We start from the raw sequence: 16,186 nt of genomic DNA, 5'->3' as shown, positions 1-16,186 counted from the left end.
CCTGCACACCCATGGGATTTACAGAGAGATTGGGTCTCCAGTTCCATTTTTTTTAATGGAAGGAAAATAAGCCATGAGTCGACATTCTCTAAATGTGGACAGAATGGCTGAGAAAGACAACAATCTATGAGAGCAAGCAGAAAACAGGAGTGATGGGGATATTGTGAATGAGAGAGGAGGTAAGGGGAAAGAACACAGTGGGGGACATGCATTGGCTTTACAGAAGCCAACACTAACTCAGCATGGTTCTCAGTGGTACTGCTCTTCCTAAATTTCTTTCCTTGATAAATGAGTAAGATGAGAAAGACCATGACTGCGCTCTGTGAGTGTGTGTGTGTGTGTGTGTGTGTGTGTGTGTGTGTGTGTCTGGCCCCCAACCCTTATCAAGGCGAAACACAAACTTACTGATAACAGACCTTACCCAATAAAAGTCCATGCTCAGACTATAGGTTCAGATAAAAGAATGTAAATTCATAAATATGCATATATTTGCATATGCATATATCAGGTGAGTGAATAGGCAAGTTTAGGAACCACTCCTAGAACTAAAAGGTGGTAAACATACCACACAAAGAAAAGTCTACCTGCTTATAAAATTCAGTTTCTAGGATAAATTCCACTGGACAGACTAAGAAGACTAGGTAGACTTGAAAGCCAAAGGGTTCCCTGCCTTCCTGGAGTCCGGAGGGAAAGCAGCAGTATTGAGAGTTGGCAAGGTAGGCTTGGCCTGAAATTCACAGCTGTTCACGGTGTGGTCAACTTTTACTTCACTGAGGTCTAGTTACAAAGAAAGAAAGAAAGAAAGAAAGAAAGAAAGAAAGAAAGAAAGAAAGAAAGAAAGAAAGAAAGAAAGGGAGAGAGAGAGAGAGAGAAAGGAGAGAGAGGAGGGGGAGGGAGAGAGAGAGGGGAGGGAGAGGGGAAGAGGGAGGGAGGGACAGAGAGGAGGGAGGGAGGGTTAGTGCGGTAGGAGGGAGGGAAAGAGAAAGAATTGAATCTTCAGGTTCTTCATCTCATCCTTTTCCCCAGCAGATTCCCTGTTGGTGTATGACAACTTCCTTTCTCTCTTTAGTATTCTTCCAAGGTGTCTGAAGGAGGCCTACGAGGCTCACCTGAGTCGGGTCGCTCTTGGTTTTAAGACCTCTCCACAAAGTGAACAGAGTGAGAATATCACCCCCACCCTGAGGCCGCTGCCTTTTTAAAGTCAGTTTGCCTCCTCCTCCAGGATGAATTGGGAGGCCCCTGGAGTACCGGCTTACTAATTTTATTTGTTTAGCTATTTCTTTGAGGCTTTGATAGTCGAGCAAGAGGGAGCCAGACAGCGCCCTGATGGAAGGATCAAAAAGGCCACCCATCTTCCCGGGGGACTCCTGCTCTCGTTCTCTGATGCCTATCTTTCCGATTAGATTTAAAAGCACTGCATGCATCCCTTAGGTTATCTGACATGGACGACATGTTATCTATCTTTCAGTCCCTAAGTGTCCCCTTAGGTTGTTTTGAAGCAAGTCCCCCTTAGCTCTCACATCTCAGTCGCGGGTACCCAGGAACTGTACAGGGTGGGTGCAGATGGGGGTCCCCTGCACGGCCCGAGACGCTGGGTGCTGGAACCCACCCCTTGGAAGCGCCTAGCACTCGCCAAGACCTCAGGCTGCAGCCGCCGCCGCGCAACCGGGTCCAGGGCAGGGAGAGGGATGGTGGGAGGGAGGAGGGAAAGCGAGGCCGAGCTCGGGGGTGCCTGGAAAGCAGGGCTGCGCTGACGTCACTGGGCGCGCAATTTGGCTGGAGCGCTTTAAAAAAGGAGCGTGCGAGCGGAGATGCTGCTGCACACAGCTCAGACCGCCTGCAGCAGCAACCACGCTCACTGCCACTGCGGCGACTCCAGAGAAAGGACACCCGAGGCCGGCGGGACCACGGTTCTCTGCCCGGTCCCCACGGGGCTACGACCCGGCAGACGCCCATTGGGGTTGCAGACGCCTGGTGAGCTGCAGAAGCGGGTTGGAGAAGAGCCCGGAGCGCCTCGGTTCTGCATCAGCCCCGGCGCTGCCCTCTACAGGCTCCCGGCTCTCCGCTCCCAACCTCGGGCACCATGGACACCTCCCGCGTCCGCATGTTCCTGTCCTTGCTGGCGCTGCTGCAGCTGGTGACCGCCGGCAGCCCACCGGGACCCGATGTGACGCCGCGGGGCTGCCCATCACACTGTCACTGTGAGCTGGATGGCAGGATGCTGCTCAGGGTGGACTGCTCCGACCTGGGGCTCTCGGAGCTGCCCTCCAACCTCAGCGTTTTCACCTCCTACCTGTAAGTGACCCCCGCCTCCCTGCGGGCAAGGGGGTAGGTGGGAAACCTAGGCTGGGGCTCCCGGGCGTACGCCTGCTCTGGAGGGGGACAGTGAGTTTGCCAAGGGCATCCTGACGAGACCTGTTTCGACCTCCAGAGAAAGGCACGTGTCTGTGACAGAGTAGCGCCTGCCTTTCTGTACCCTGGGAGAAGCAGCTTGAAACGCACTGGGGCAAAGAGTGGGTGCGCAAGCTGCAGCCGCTCCTGGCAGGACGCAAGTCCCGCCTAATGGGCGCATTTGAGTGCCGAGTGGGGGTTTGTGCTCAGGAACCTGGAACCCAAGGGCAGGCTGTCCTACTGCTTACAGGCGCGCGACCTGTTTTCCGGGCTGAAAAACTTTCCCTGCAAGAGAAACACAACTTCTTCAAGCCCCCACTCCGGGGGGCGGGGGGCGGCTCTGCACACACCGTCCCCGTCCCGGTCCCCGTCCCCCGCCCAAAGCACTGGAGTGTGGTGAAATCTCTTTTCTTCTTCTTTTTTCTTCTCTTTTCTTTTTTTAAACAAAGTGATTAAAATGTGGCAACCGCAAACCCCGATTAGAGCTGCCAGAACGTTATCTTTACCTTTGGCTGGCCGAACCGCCCTTTGAAGTGCCGCCGGCCACATAGTAATCTTTAACCATCTCCTCCCCCGCGGCGGCAAAGGGAAGTGGGCTGAAGGCAGCGGGCCGGGTAAACAGGGGCGCCGCAGACGTCCAAAGGGGGACCTGGAGCTTTCTGTCAGCCCCTGGGAATCGGCCCAGCTTTTCTGCCCCTTCTACCACGTCCAAATCTCCGACCATGGAACCGAGACTGCGGTTCCTTTATAATGTGGTCTCTGAGAAGCCCGGGCAGGAGGGTGACAGGTGGTGGGGTAGATGAGGTGACTCAGAAGCGACTCATCTCTGTGGGACCGAGATAAGTAGTCCTCCCAACTCTCCTTCTAATCTGAAGCTCGGTTCCTTGGGGCCCAGACACCAGGGTCGAGGCCACCTTGAGGTAACCCGATCTCCTAACTACGAGGTGAAATGTGTGGTCTTTAATTATTATTATTTTTTTTTAAATCAAGACATTTCGCCGAGCCCATCCCAAACCCTGTGTTCCCAGTTTCGGCTTTCTCTGATGTACCTTGGCAAGGGTTGGCTGAAATGGTTGTGAGGGTTTTTTTTTTTTTTTTTTTTTTTTTCCCTTCTGGTTAGGAGTTTTGAGGGAAGAAACCCCAGGCTTACACAATGTTTCCCGGGTAGGCACTCAGTGTTTTTCTTCTGGAGACAATGAGCAACAGAAAATATCGTTCAACCTGTTTTGATATTGCGACTCAAGAAAGAGACCAGCCTCCTGGGTTTCCGTGTTAGGCACCTCCGTGTTCCGTGAAACGATTCAGGTCACTTTTATTTACCTGGATAGAACATAATTTTTCCCCACCAGGTTTCCCTTCAGTTGAACTCACTACATGCGATGATAATTTTTTTAGGGATGGAATTCTGCTCTGGGAAACAAGCGTTCTCTCAGAATTTACGTTTCCTTCCGAACAGCTGTCTTACCACAGACTGCAGCAGGCTTCCCTTCCCGCGAGCCTCCCTAGTTTAACCGCTAACCTCAGTAATTCGAGGGATAATGTGTTCTCCAGTTTCTGAGATCAGCTTGGTGATTTCTCTTTTAGGGACTACGCTGTTTCCCCTCAACGTTGCGGAAATTTGACTAAAGACAAGTGCAGTGAGCAGCCCCTCATACACATTGCAAACATATCATATACCATATTACAAAATATGCAAACAAGTTAACGAAGTGTCGGCTTTACTTTTTTTCCTCCCACGTGAAGGAATGAACATTTGTTGGGCTTATGTTATTAGAAGCCTAAAATTCTTTTTTTTACACGATTTCTCATATACCTCAGATGTATCTAATTGCATCCTGCCTTCTAATCTCAGAAGTTACTGCCACCTACTGCCGCTGCTCTCTGTCCCTCACTGTAGACAACCCCTGAAAGTTAAGATTCAATTAGGAAGGGCATTGTCCTATTCTTATGCTATTTGATGACATTCTGCACCCCTGAGTCTAAGAAAAAGGGTTCTCTGTACCTTCCGTAACATACACTGGTAGACTCCTCTCCCATCTCACGTTTCTGGAGAGGTGAGGGCTGAATATAGCAAGCCGTCCTGTGAAGAACCTGCCTGTCCTTCCTAACACATGATTTCCTGATGTCTTCTCTCTCTCCCCCTCCCTCTCCCTCTCCCTCTTCCCCTCTTCTTCTTCCTCCCTCTCCCCCCTCCCCCTCTCCCTCCCCTCCCCTTCTCTTTCCCCCTCCCCCCTCTCTTTCTCCGCCCCTCTCTCCTTCCCCCTCCCTCTCTCTCCTTCTCCGTCCCCCTTTCCCTCCTCCACCTCCTCCTCCTGGGTACAAAACGTCAGGAGCAGTGGTGGTATGCCCTTCACCCTGGGTTGAAGATTTCGGTTCTGTGTTTGATAACTCAAGGGGTTTCTCTGCAGACTTAGGAGTAAGTGATGCCCTCTCTTGGTTCCCCCTAGAAATTACCTGAACATTTCGGCAGTGGATGTCAATTCCTAACCCAGTGGTTCTCAACCTTCCTAATGCTGTGACCCTTTAATACAGTTCCCCAGGTTGCAGTGACCCCCAACCACAAAATTATTTTTGTTGCCACTTCATAACAGCAGTTTTACTACTGTTATGAATCGTAGTGTAAATTCTTTCGGAGACAGAGGTTTGCCCGTCGGGTTGCGACCCACCTGTTGAGAACCGCTGCAAACGGGGAATTTTTACTACCTCGTATTTGAGTAAATAATCATATGATTTCTTGATTCTTCTTGTTTTAAGAACTAAATATTTTTGAAACGTTTTAATGGAGCATTAAAAACTATGATCTCACCACCCTGGCACATAGTAGTAATTGAGTGTGCCAAGGTACATATGGCCTAGAAAACTGTCTCTTACTGTTTGCAGTAGGGTATCGCCATTCCTTTAGTTAAAATGGTGTCTCCCAATCCCTCTGAAGTAAAAGGACAAGTGTTTTGATTTGTTTTGTTTTATCTTGCTTTGCTTTGCTTTGCTTTGCTTTGCTTTGCTTTGCTTTACAAACAGCTTGTATACCAAGTTCCAGCTGTAAACTCTTGCCAGATTAGATGCATCTGATAGCCGGCTAAGAAGCATCATAGGTAAAGGTTTCCTATGCCTCTTCATATAAGGCATGAACATTATGCATCATTTTATAACCTCTCTTCTCAGAGAACATAAATCCAAAGGCAGCCTCTACAGTCACTAAGCCTGCATTCTTCCGCAGTACCTGCAGCTGGACCACTGAACATCATTGAAAACTGGAAATTTCTCCCTCAGCTCTTCCTTTCCTCCCTCTTCTCTATCTACCTCATCCTCTCCCATTGCTTATGGGCCAGTAAGGTTCACTCTGCAGAAAATAAAGTTAAAACAGGAAGTAAGACAACTATTGTGTGAGCCGTCAGAGGCAAAGTGGGCCTGACATCTCATCTTATGATGAGTTCTTTTAGTCCATCCAATGTGGCAGTCTTTGAACAGGGTCATAGATGTAGACTTCTGCATGCTAGTTTATGTTTTCATCATCTAGTTAGTGGAGTACCCTGGTAACCTAGTATAAGTTACTTGCTTTTCCATAGTGTCCACTATATGGAAATTTATGGAAAATAGTCCATTAGCTAGTTTTCTTTTAAATGAGAACTAAGCATTTCCTTGTAGATGCTTGACAGCATGAACATCCCATCCCTAGCAAACGCAGGGAGTAGGGACAAAGTGGAACAAAAGAACCTTTATATTTATGTGATTTGTTTGTTTCTCCATATGATATTTTGAAGCAAAATTTAACTTTATACCTAATTAATAAAAACTGGTGTTACTTAGAACTGACCAGGAAATCTCGGCTATACCATGCACGGCTCCAGACTTTTATAAGTTTTAAACACTTAAGATGTAGTTTCAAAGTTAAAAATATTTCAAACGTTCTAGAATCTCCTTCAAAAATTGAACATTTCTGGTTCTCGTCAGACAGAGACAAGCATTTTAAGCAAAAGAAAATGTTTGTCCTTTAGAAATACTTCCAAAAGGCTTAATAGGTGTGTCCTACAATTTAGACTAATTGCAAAATGTGTATCATTTGTTTTGGCAGGTGCATTATTTATATTTGTTTAAAGGAGAATACCTGTAACTTTTCTGCCTTATAATGAAGTCTGTCTTCCCCAGTATTGGGGGTTGAGAGTCCAGTAGCGATTATGTTATGGGAGCAACTATTGATGCTAATTGGCTAAATTAGTTGAAATAATTTTTTAAATAGTGAGTTAAGTTTCAGACAATTTCAGAACATAAGTTTGGAACAAATACGTTACAGATTATATTCCGTCCAGTATGTATGTAACAGAGTTTGTGAAGCTTCAGTGAATGTGTGCATAGAACAGCATGGTCTTCCGGTTCTTTTCTTCTTCTGTCTACATTTTCTTCTAACTAAAGGGAAACTAAAGATGGAGCCGTCATGAATGTTAGGAGAGATGAATGAAGAAATAAGACCTCAATGGTAGCAGTCACACTTGAATAACCCTAAGGAAGTTCAGAAACACAAAATTTGTATATAACTTCTCATAGCACAGTTCTTAATTTGAGATAATCAGTTGCTTTTTAATTTCCAAAGCATAGAACTGCCTAAGGCATAAAAATAACATTGAGCAAGCAATCCCACAAAACCATCGTGTTACATAATAATTGGTAGTTTCCAAGCTGACATCTAATTTATATTTACTTTAATAAAATGTTCTATTTTTATTACTAAATAATTGTTAACAATTATTATTAATATTTTATTAATAAATAGTGAATGTTCATATTCTATCAAATAGAAGTACTTAAATAATTTTAACAATACATGTAACTATCCTTCCAGTCAGCCTAACCCACATGCCATAGGACATAAATGAAAAGCTATAGTAAACTCTACTTGAGCAATTTTGTTAAGTTTTACTTTGTTCATGTACTTGCCCAAATGTGAAATAACGCCAAATGTCACATTTCTATGTAAACATCTTCTCTTCCTTCCAGTTGATATTTCTGTTAAACTCTTTACAAGGAGGCAAATTCTTTCCAATATTCAAATTTCTCACACCCACAGCAACACTCCCCACCCCAACCCCACCCCACTCCCCACCCCATTGACTCCATGTAGAACTCTGTTTTGTAGCAGGGAGATAACTCAGGCCACACTGATGAATTTCAGAGGCAGCACAAAACAATTGCTGTTTGGTAAATTGAGTGGAGTTTCACTGAGTACATCTCCCCACACCACTCTGTCGATCCCGTGTCTGCCAGCTTCAAGTCACTATTTTCTTTAACGTTGTTTGCTCTAATGGGACACCCCATTTCACCTAGGAAACTCAGTGGGGGGGGGGGGACTTCACAAAATATGATGTACAGCTTGTTACTAAATTTCTCATAGTTCAGTATTAACTTCGCTATCCATAAGCTACGCAGGAGGAAGTGGGACCTTTCTTGAGACGTATTTTCTCCCGTCTCTCCCAGTTAATTTTTCTGTAACATTGGTTGAGCCTTATTTGAAAGTAGACGAAAGAACAAGAGCTGTCTGATTTATGAAATGGAATAACATTACCTATTGAGCACACTGAAAGACTCTGAATGCTGTTAATACTAGTGGATGGATTGTTTAAAACATGCTTCCTCTGCAGGAGTACTTTCTCATCCTCTGTATATTCTGTCCCCAAAACTGTACACCTACAGTGGAAGGCACTGAAATGTACTCTGAGCATACACAAAGACATCAACCCACGACGGCTAATATAGACCCCTTAAGCTAATGGGAACACTCCAGAATGTGATTTTGTGACTTCTCTCCAGCAGAAGGAAATTTTCTACTTCATATCCAAGGCTCACATCAATGCTTGGCTTTTAATCAATGTGCAACAAATATTTGCAATGTTGAACTTAACACAATTGGCTACACTAGCTGCTGGAATCCCCATGGCAAAGAAAGATGAGGAAAAAAAATAAGGGAGCAGAAATAAGAAAAGTATGTGTGATGATTGCCCAGTCCCACTTGAAATATAATTAAATTAGAGACAGCTTACATGATGTAACAAAGTATTTTAACACACAAGAGACTTAACATATCCAATTTGCTTTACTGCTTTAATAAAAATAATTGCAATTTACACTGTCCTCTTGAGTGCTAGACACATTGATGAATATCTGACTTAAGAATACCATAACTGTCTTATGATGTACATACTATTCATGACATGAAGGTCTGTAAGTTTATTCAAGGGTATGGAAATTATCATCAAGGCCAGTTTCTCAATAAATACAAGATAATAGTTTCGACCCGTGATGACTGTGCACACTTTTCTTTCCAGAAAGATAATTCATGAAATGCTCATATCAGAAGTGTCCCTTCAAGGACTTCCTGAGCAAGGTGCGGTTTTTCATACCCCCGCCCCCAGATGAGCATTCTGCTGTATTAGTTGAGGGCCACTGTGACAGACTGAGCAGGTGCATGTCTGTTTCCTTGCTGCTTCAGAAGGCTTTCTCTGCCTTCCTCGTCAGAGTCAGCTACAGGAGTTGGAGATAGTTAAAGACCGATGGATAAGTGAGTCAGGTCGCAGGAAGGATTCACGTGTTTGTTTCCTTGTTTCTGTGGCTGCATCTATGTGTTGAATAAAGTAGCTGTGTTCGTTGAAATTACTGATCAGGTGAGCATTGTGAGCCTTCTTTAACAGGTGAATGTTTTTATCCTCAAAATAAATAAGAGGAGTGGGTGTCACAGAGGAGCCATGATGGGGTTCCATGGTGATTCACAATAGAGAGCTATTTCTCTGACACAGACTACAGAAGCATAATTATGTTTACAAGTTTATGTAATTAAGTTTAACAAGGTCGGTGTGATGTGGTCTTGTAGATCAGCAGAATCCTGGTAAGTCAGAGAAAATCGTTTCCTTAAGACTAAAAGCCTTTCCTGAAGTTCATGTTTAGCTTCCTTGGACTTTCAATTTATTTGCTATTGCAAACCAGACACACATTAATAATCTGTGGTTATAACAGCAACATTACAAAACGAGTGAAAAAAAACCCACTGTACATTATATTCAGTATAAAAGCTCCCCCATCAAATAAATGTTTCTGCTTGGAAATTTTAGGATACATCAGGACACAGTCTCTTGGGTCTCTCAAAATGCTTCTCTTGCACCTTAAATCTGTAATTAACTTAACATTGATTATTTTAAAGGGTACAGTAATGACTAATTTCCACATATATCACCTCTTATTTGTGCCCGTTTTATCCCTCTTGCCTTCAGAAGAAATCTTGGTCCATCAGCAGATGTGAGGAAAGGGATCTCATGTGTACACTACACACCCCCTAACATGCCAATAAGAAGCGCTTCCCTTTGTGCTGCTTGCTTGGCAGAAAAGATACATAGGGACCTTGACAGGACGTGGCAGCTACCAGACAACCCTTTTAGAGGAGAGACAGAGGTGCTGGCTGTCTGAAGCAACCTGACATTCAATTCAGAAGCTAAAATGCAGAACACAGTTGGCCTGGCAAAGGGAGCCTCGCTCCAGCTGTGCTCTGAGCTGACCTCCCCTTCAGCCTGCCAGCCAAGATTAACCTTCCCTCAACTGGATCCTTGTTAGCCCAGCCTTTCTCTCTCTGTCGCTCATCTTTCACAACTGGAAGCCAAATGTTGCAAACTATTACTCAATTTTGCAGCCAAATTCCTTTGTTTCCTCCCCGTCCCCAACCCTCCTCCATTCCTCCCAACACACACACAAGCACACACTCAAACTCACGCACACTTGTGACGAGTAGCATTCTGAATACATCTTTCTAAAGTCCACCCTGAACAGAGACTCTAAGAACTTTTACATTAAAAAACTGTATATACGTTTGTCTCCTCTTTCCCCCCTCTCAAAACCTTGGTTAAATAGGGCAGGGTTGTCTATTTGCTTTGATCAAAAAGCCACAAAAGTGTATTTCTCAGGAAAGTAGAAAACCACTCATGATCTCAAGTGGAAAAAATATAAGGAATTTGCTGAATTTTTAACCTTAGTTCATAACAAAGATATTATTTTAAAGTTGGTTGGTTAATGTGGGCTGTGTTAGGACTTTCATTGTGCTATGTTTGGGTTCGCTCAGTGTTATTTTAATGAGTTTATTGGTTCAGCACACAAAACACAACCACATGGTGCTTGAAATTTTTAGGTAATAAATTTTCTTATGAGGCATTTGCTTGAAGGAATTCTGTTATATAATCAATTGATCTTTAACTCTGTGAACACAAAAATAACTGTCCTGTTTCCATACAGAGGTAGTAAAGAATATTTGAAATATTACAAAAGCCAAATGGATGTTTTTGTGGAAAGATCTGTACTGTTTAGTCATCCTTTATGGATAGGGCATCATAGAAACATCTACTTCGCAGGGTTTGATTAACTTTTAGGGTAAACCTGTGTCGTCTAGTAAAGTCTGAGACAAGAAATCTTCATTTTCTCTTCATATTTCCTGTCATAAGAAGTCCCTGAGCCAACATGCCTGCAGTTGGCAACAGGCCTTCTCTACAGTTGTTAGACTGTCAAGTTCCCCACAGAATATAGCTGTGTAAAAGATGGCAACAGAGGAGAAATGGCTTGGCTGAGGAAATAGGCTATGAGAGCTAACAGACCTGGGCTTCTCTGAGTGAGCAAATTCTACCAGACAACTGTCCTTGGGCTGTGTACCCTCTTATCTATCTCTATCCCTTCCTTACGGATGGTGACAAACAAGGGCAAGAAGACTGTGTCATCCTTACCTGTGACATCTGTCCTCCACTACTGGCCTTCAGACCATACATGCAGAGAGAAAAGTCCTTAGGATTAAAATATCAGCTCTATGTGCGCCAAAACTGAGGCTCTCTTACTCTACCTTGGTGAAGCCTCGTGCATTACTCTCCCTAGAGTGACCTCACATCTTCCACCACCCCTATGTGAGCAGCTGTTATTCTCTGGGACTCTGTGCAACAGAACACAGGGAAAAGTTCATGTTCTTTCTTCAGTCTTCAAGCTCAGATAGCAAAAGGAAATCCCAGTTAAGCCCGATTCTCCCAGGATGTAAGCATATCTCGTTTGGAGAACTCAAAAGTTTTAGCAATACGACTAACCAACAGCAATTCCCCTTCCACTTACAGCTGCTGGCCTTCCAGCAAAACATCCACTTCCCCAGGGTCTTCCCACTGTGAGAAGGGTTAGGTGGATACAGTCTGGTCCCAAGTGACTATTACATAGTAACTTGAAGCCCTGTTTGCATTAGTTGTAGAAATAGCTCAGGACAAAAATATTGGGAAGGAAAAGCTCACACTGGTAAATGTATGTTAATTACTTTAAAAAATGCAGAGCTCAAAATAACAGCTAGCTATACTTACAAAAAATTCTATTAAACAAAAACTAAAAGGGGGGTGGGTAGCAAGATGACTCAGCTAGTAAACATGTTTGCCATAAAGCCTGACCATCTGAGTTTCATCCCTAAGGAGCCACATAGTGGAAGGAGAGAACTGACTCTGCAGACAAGCTGCACAGCCTCTCACCAGTAAATAAATAAATAAATAAATAAATAAATAAATAATACATGTTTTAATTTTTAACTTAATTTTTCAATTCTTTTAAATTAACAAATTTAAAGTTCTAAAGAAATTATTTGATCCACGAATTATAAGACAAAGCTGTGCACCCGAGGTCAAATCATGTACAGCAGAGCTAAAGTGTGATCATTAGGATGTTACCTTCTCCCCCGAAGTCGATTGGATTTAAATCACAGGGATGAGGTGCAAAAGCCATGTCGACCCCTGGAACTTAGAATAGGAAGGACATAGAAAGCCAGCAACATCACTTCACATGGGACAAGATCTGTGTTCAGAAGAAGCAAATCATGTCCCCCACAGTAGACAGCTGGCAAAGATGGATCCAGAACCCAGATCCCCTGAAAACCTCACACCAGCGTGCCCTTTCTTGGCCTCTTTGCGCCGATTGTCAAATGAAATCTGAACCCTCAGTCCCTTGGGACAGATGCCAAGTGTCATGTTGCTTGTCTCCTATGATATGTGTTTGTGTCTAAGCATGTGCCTGGATCTTAACATCATCTGATTTTAGTTGACTGTAGAAGCAACTAAAATAACCCAATGTGATGTTTTAAAAAAAATCTATACAGCAAAATAAAACAAACAAAAAAAGCCATTCAGATTTAGTCTAAAGAAGGTATATATCCAAACTTGGTGTTGCTAATAGTTAGATATGTTTGTTGGGATTCTCGGTATGCTTATGACCTTAACTTGACCCGATGTTTCTTGTCGCCTACTATCTTTCCCCCACAGCACTGACCTTGGGTCTCTGTCAGGTCTTCTCAGCTTTTGGCCCAGAACTTGCTGACATTACTCAGGCTCATCAGTGCACTGTGCCTTGTCAATGGGAACCACAAACGAAGGTTCCCGTGGCCATCCTTCTTTGCTCCTCTCTGCCTTTTGCCAACCTTGATGCTTGGCTGGGTGGCCAAGCATAGGCTGTGGTACTCACTCCTCTTGGAAACTGTGAGATACTTTATGTCCAACAGCAGATACTGTCTGCTCTCTTGACCTCCTCACACCTATACAATATTAGAAACTACATTTGAAAAGCATCCCCTTGCTCCTGTGTGTTGGTACCTGGGCCACCTCAAAGAGGACATGATTTGGAGACATCACAGAGAAAAGGCACTGCTTTCTCTTGGGAGGTCAGGCCCTGTTCCCCTAACCCATTGGTTCTCAACCTTCCTAATGTGACACACCTTAATATGGTTCCTTGTGTGGTGGTGACCACCCCCAACATAAAATTGTTTTGTTGCTACTTAACTGTAATTTTGCTAGTTATGAATTGTAATGTAAACATCTATGTTTTTCTGACGGTCTTAGGTGATAAAAAGGGTCATTTGACCCTCAGAACCTCTGACATAAACTCTATACAAGATTTTGTCCATACTTAAGGTATAAGGTGCCTTTTCTTCCTTTGCCACAAACTAAATGTAAAACAAAGAATGGACTTGCTGATACAGGTCTGATGAAATTGTATGAGGGGCTGGCAGACAGGTTCTTTGGCAGGTTACTTTGTGTCTCAGTCGTTCTTCTGAAACCTGTACATCACAATATCTCCTTATGGAGTTGTCTCGAAGACTGGCAAGAACCGTTTCCACAAAGCACTTGGCTCAGCACCTCACACCAAAGCAGCCATCATATCAGTGGTTCTCAACCCCCAAAGACATTCTGCATAGATTTACATTCCAAGTCATAAGAGTAAGAAAATCACAGTTATGGAGTAGCAAAAAAATAACTGTAGTTGGGGGCCACCACAAAATGAGGGGCTATATTAAAGGGTCGCAGCACTAGGAAGGCTGAGATCTGCCACTTTAGATGCCAGATGCTATTTCTTTGTTGTCACTGACACTACAGTGATCACACTACATTGCCTCTTCTTTTTACTCCCTAAAATACTTAAGTCATCTGACCTGAAACTTTTTTATTGAAATGCAATTTTCATTAATTATAACCTTTAAAAAGGAGAGATAGTGGAGTCCCTGGTAGAGAAAGAGAGGCAAGGAGAAGAAGCAAGAAAGGGCGACTTCAAATGAGTTGGATATCACCGGCATCTGTTAGAAAAGAAAATATCCTTTCATCTCTTATCCTTTGTATCAAACAAATAAAAGGCTCTGTGTTTTGAATGACGTTTTCTATTTGCACGTAGGTGTACAGGTGCTGCAAAAAGTCTCCAGGATAGTTGACAGCTCTGTGAGTGTTTTACCTCAGTGAGCTAAGGGCCTGGTATTACAGATTCACACCCGCGTGTGTTAATGAGTGGATGCTTTGTAGAATCCTGGACCCTCTGCAACAGAGTCAGTTCTGTCCACCCAAGCTAGCAGAATTCACCCAGCAGGCCTAAATTGAAGGCAGGAAATCTATCTTCCTACACGTAAAAGGAGACCTTAGCTTCCAAGTGGCAGAGGGTCTCGTATACAGGGAGGCGCATTTTTCATAATTTCAAAAGCAAATCAAAAGGACTTTCAGCCATGTCTCTATGACTTGCTAGCCAGAAGCACTGACTGGAGGAGGAGATTCTATCTGCCTAGCTTCTGCAAACAGCTTAAATTGCCACCAGAGCAAAGGAGAGCAGAAGATAGCAGAACCCAAACAATTCCAAGGGACAAGCTGGAAGGAGAGAAACTAAAGAAATTTCCCCAGGAGGAGGAGTAAGAAGAAAATGACAGCCAGAGAAAATGGTGACAAACTTAAACAGTGAAAGGAATTCTGGAGTGTGATAATGTTCAAGAGCGAGAAGAGTAACACTGGAGAGTGGTCTGCTGAACTAGGACCCCTCTGTTAGGGAACTACATCACTTGTGGAACACTGGTTCTTCTTGGGGTAGCTAGGCACCAGCCAAAGTACCACCTATCAATCCACTCATCTATCTATCTATCTATCTATCTATCTATCTATCTATCTATCTATCTACCTACCCCTCTCTCTCCCCCTGCCCTGTGTGTGTGTACAACAAAGACAGAAATACAAAGAAAGACTCATTTACAAATGCAACAAAGAAACAGAAATACACATTTAGGAAAAGAATAAATGAAGTTGTTCTGAGTATAGGATGCTAAAGCATTCAGCATGCTCCACGGAGCTAGAAAATAACACGTGATGCATCCAAAACTCCAAACAAATGTGGAGAGCAGTGGGTTAAATGCCTTGGTCTGAAGTTCTCCCCATATGTGCTAAAAGGAACTAATACAAGAGTCTCAAAACTCACACCACACAATAAGCCAATAAATCAGAATCTTGGAGTGGAGGGTGAGGAAGGAAGGAAATACCAAAATGTCCTTCAGCTCCATTAGCTTGTCAGCTAAGTTTGAAGACCACTGGTCTAGGCTGGGCACAGTGACCCATGCCTGTAATCTTAGGTCTTGGGGAGGGGGCTAAAGCAGAAGAATCCCAAGTTCAAGTCCAGCCTGGTTCTGTAATGAGAACTGCCAAAAACAAAGTTAAACAAATTAAAAAACAAAACAAAACACACCAGAAAAGCAAAACTCAAAATTAAACTTGGGTGTCTGCACATGTCACCCAAGTCACCCTGTGAGCTTCTTTCCACCTAAAGAGATGGTGGGTATTAGGATTAGAAAGCAAAGTTCAGTGTCCCTTTTGTTATTGTTTTATTTGTTTGCTTGGTTGTTGTTGTTGTTGTTGTTGTTGTTTCAAGACAGGGTTTCTCTGTGTAGTCCTGGCTGTACTGGAACTCACTCAGTAGCCAGCACAGAAATCTACCTGCTTCTGCTTCTGCAAGTGCTAGGATTAAAGATGTGCCACCCAACTAAAGTCAGTCAATGTTATCTTTTATAGGGCATTTCTCTTGGGAATCTCAATTTACAAAAACAAATGAAGACAATATTTATTTTATAGAAACGAGAGGAGGAGTGAAAAAGGAAGAACCACTGCTCTGTATCTAGCTGGCCCATCAATCAGCCACAGGCTCGCTAGCAGCTGGTCTTCCTCTAGCTCAATTTTTGCGCATGTGCAGTAAGAGACTTGGAGCACTGCTCTGGACGCTCCTCATTTGAGGAGTCTGTCAGCCTGATATTTGAGGGGGTGGCAGCAGCGCAGGTGTAGTCAGATTACAGAAAACAGGAGGTTTCTGCACAGGCACGCCCCTCCTGTTTCTTCAGCTAAGCCAGCAGCAGGGTCTCCTCTCCTGCAATGAGCTGTACTTAAAATGACTTTATTTGTTTTACAGTTTAGAGGCAACCCCCTAGGCAGCCTGGGAGCCCCTTCATTTCATTAATAGTAAATCA

The 16,186-nt window shown here is 43.8% G+C and overlaps 1 protein-coding gene across 1 annotated transcript in view; it reads left to right on the top strand.

Annotated features, from left to right (window-relative positions):
• The first annotated feature begins 1,714 nt into the window (after window positions 1-1,714).
• Window positions 1,715-16,186, top strand: part of Lgr5 (leucine rich repeat containing G protein-coupled receptor 5) — a 132,776-nt gene continuing 118,304 nt past the window's right edge. Inside the window, exon 1 of the mRNA XM_031349506.1 lies at window positions 1,715-2,295. Coding sequence (XP_031205366.1) covers window positions 2,084-2,295 — 212 coding nt within the window. The 5' untranslated portion in view covers window positions 1,715-2,083. The remainder of the gene's footprint in view (window positions 2,296-16,186) is intronic.

This window comes from Mastomys coucha, unplaced genomic scaffold (genome assembly GCF_008632895.1).
Source record: "Mastomys coucha isolate ucsf_1 unplaced genomic scaffold, UCSF_Mcou_1 pScaffold4, whole genome shotgun sequence".
NCBI lineage: Eukaryota > Metazoa > Chordata > Mammalia > Rodentia > Muridae > Mastomys > Mastomys coucha.
The sequence above is the reverse complement of the archived record's forward strand: the minus strand, read 5'-3'. Positions and strand labels throughout refer to the sequence as shown.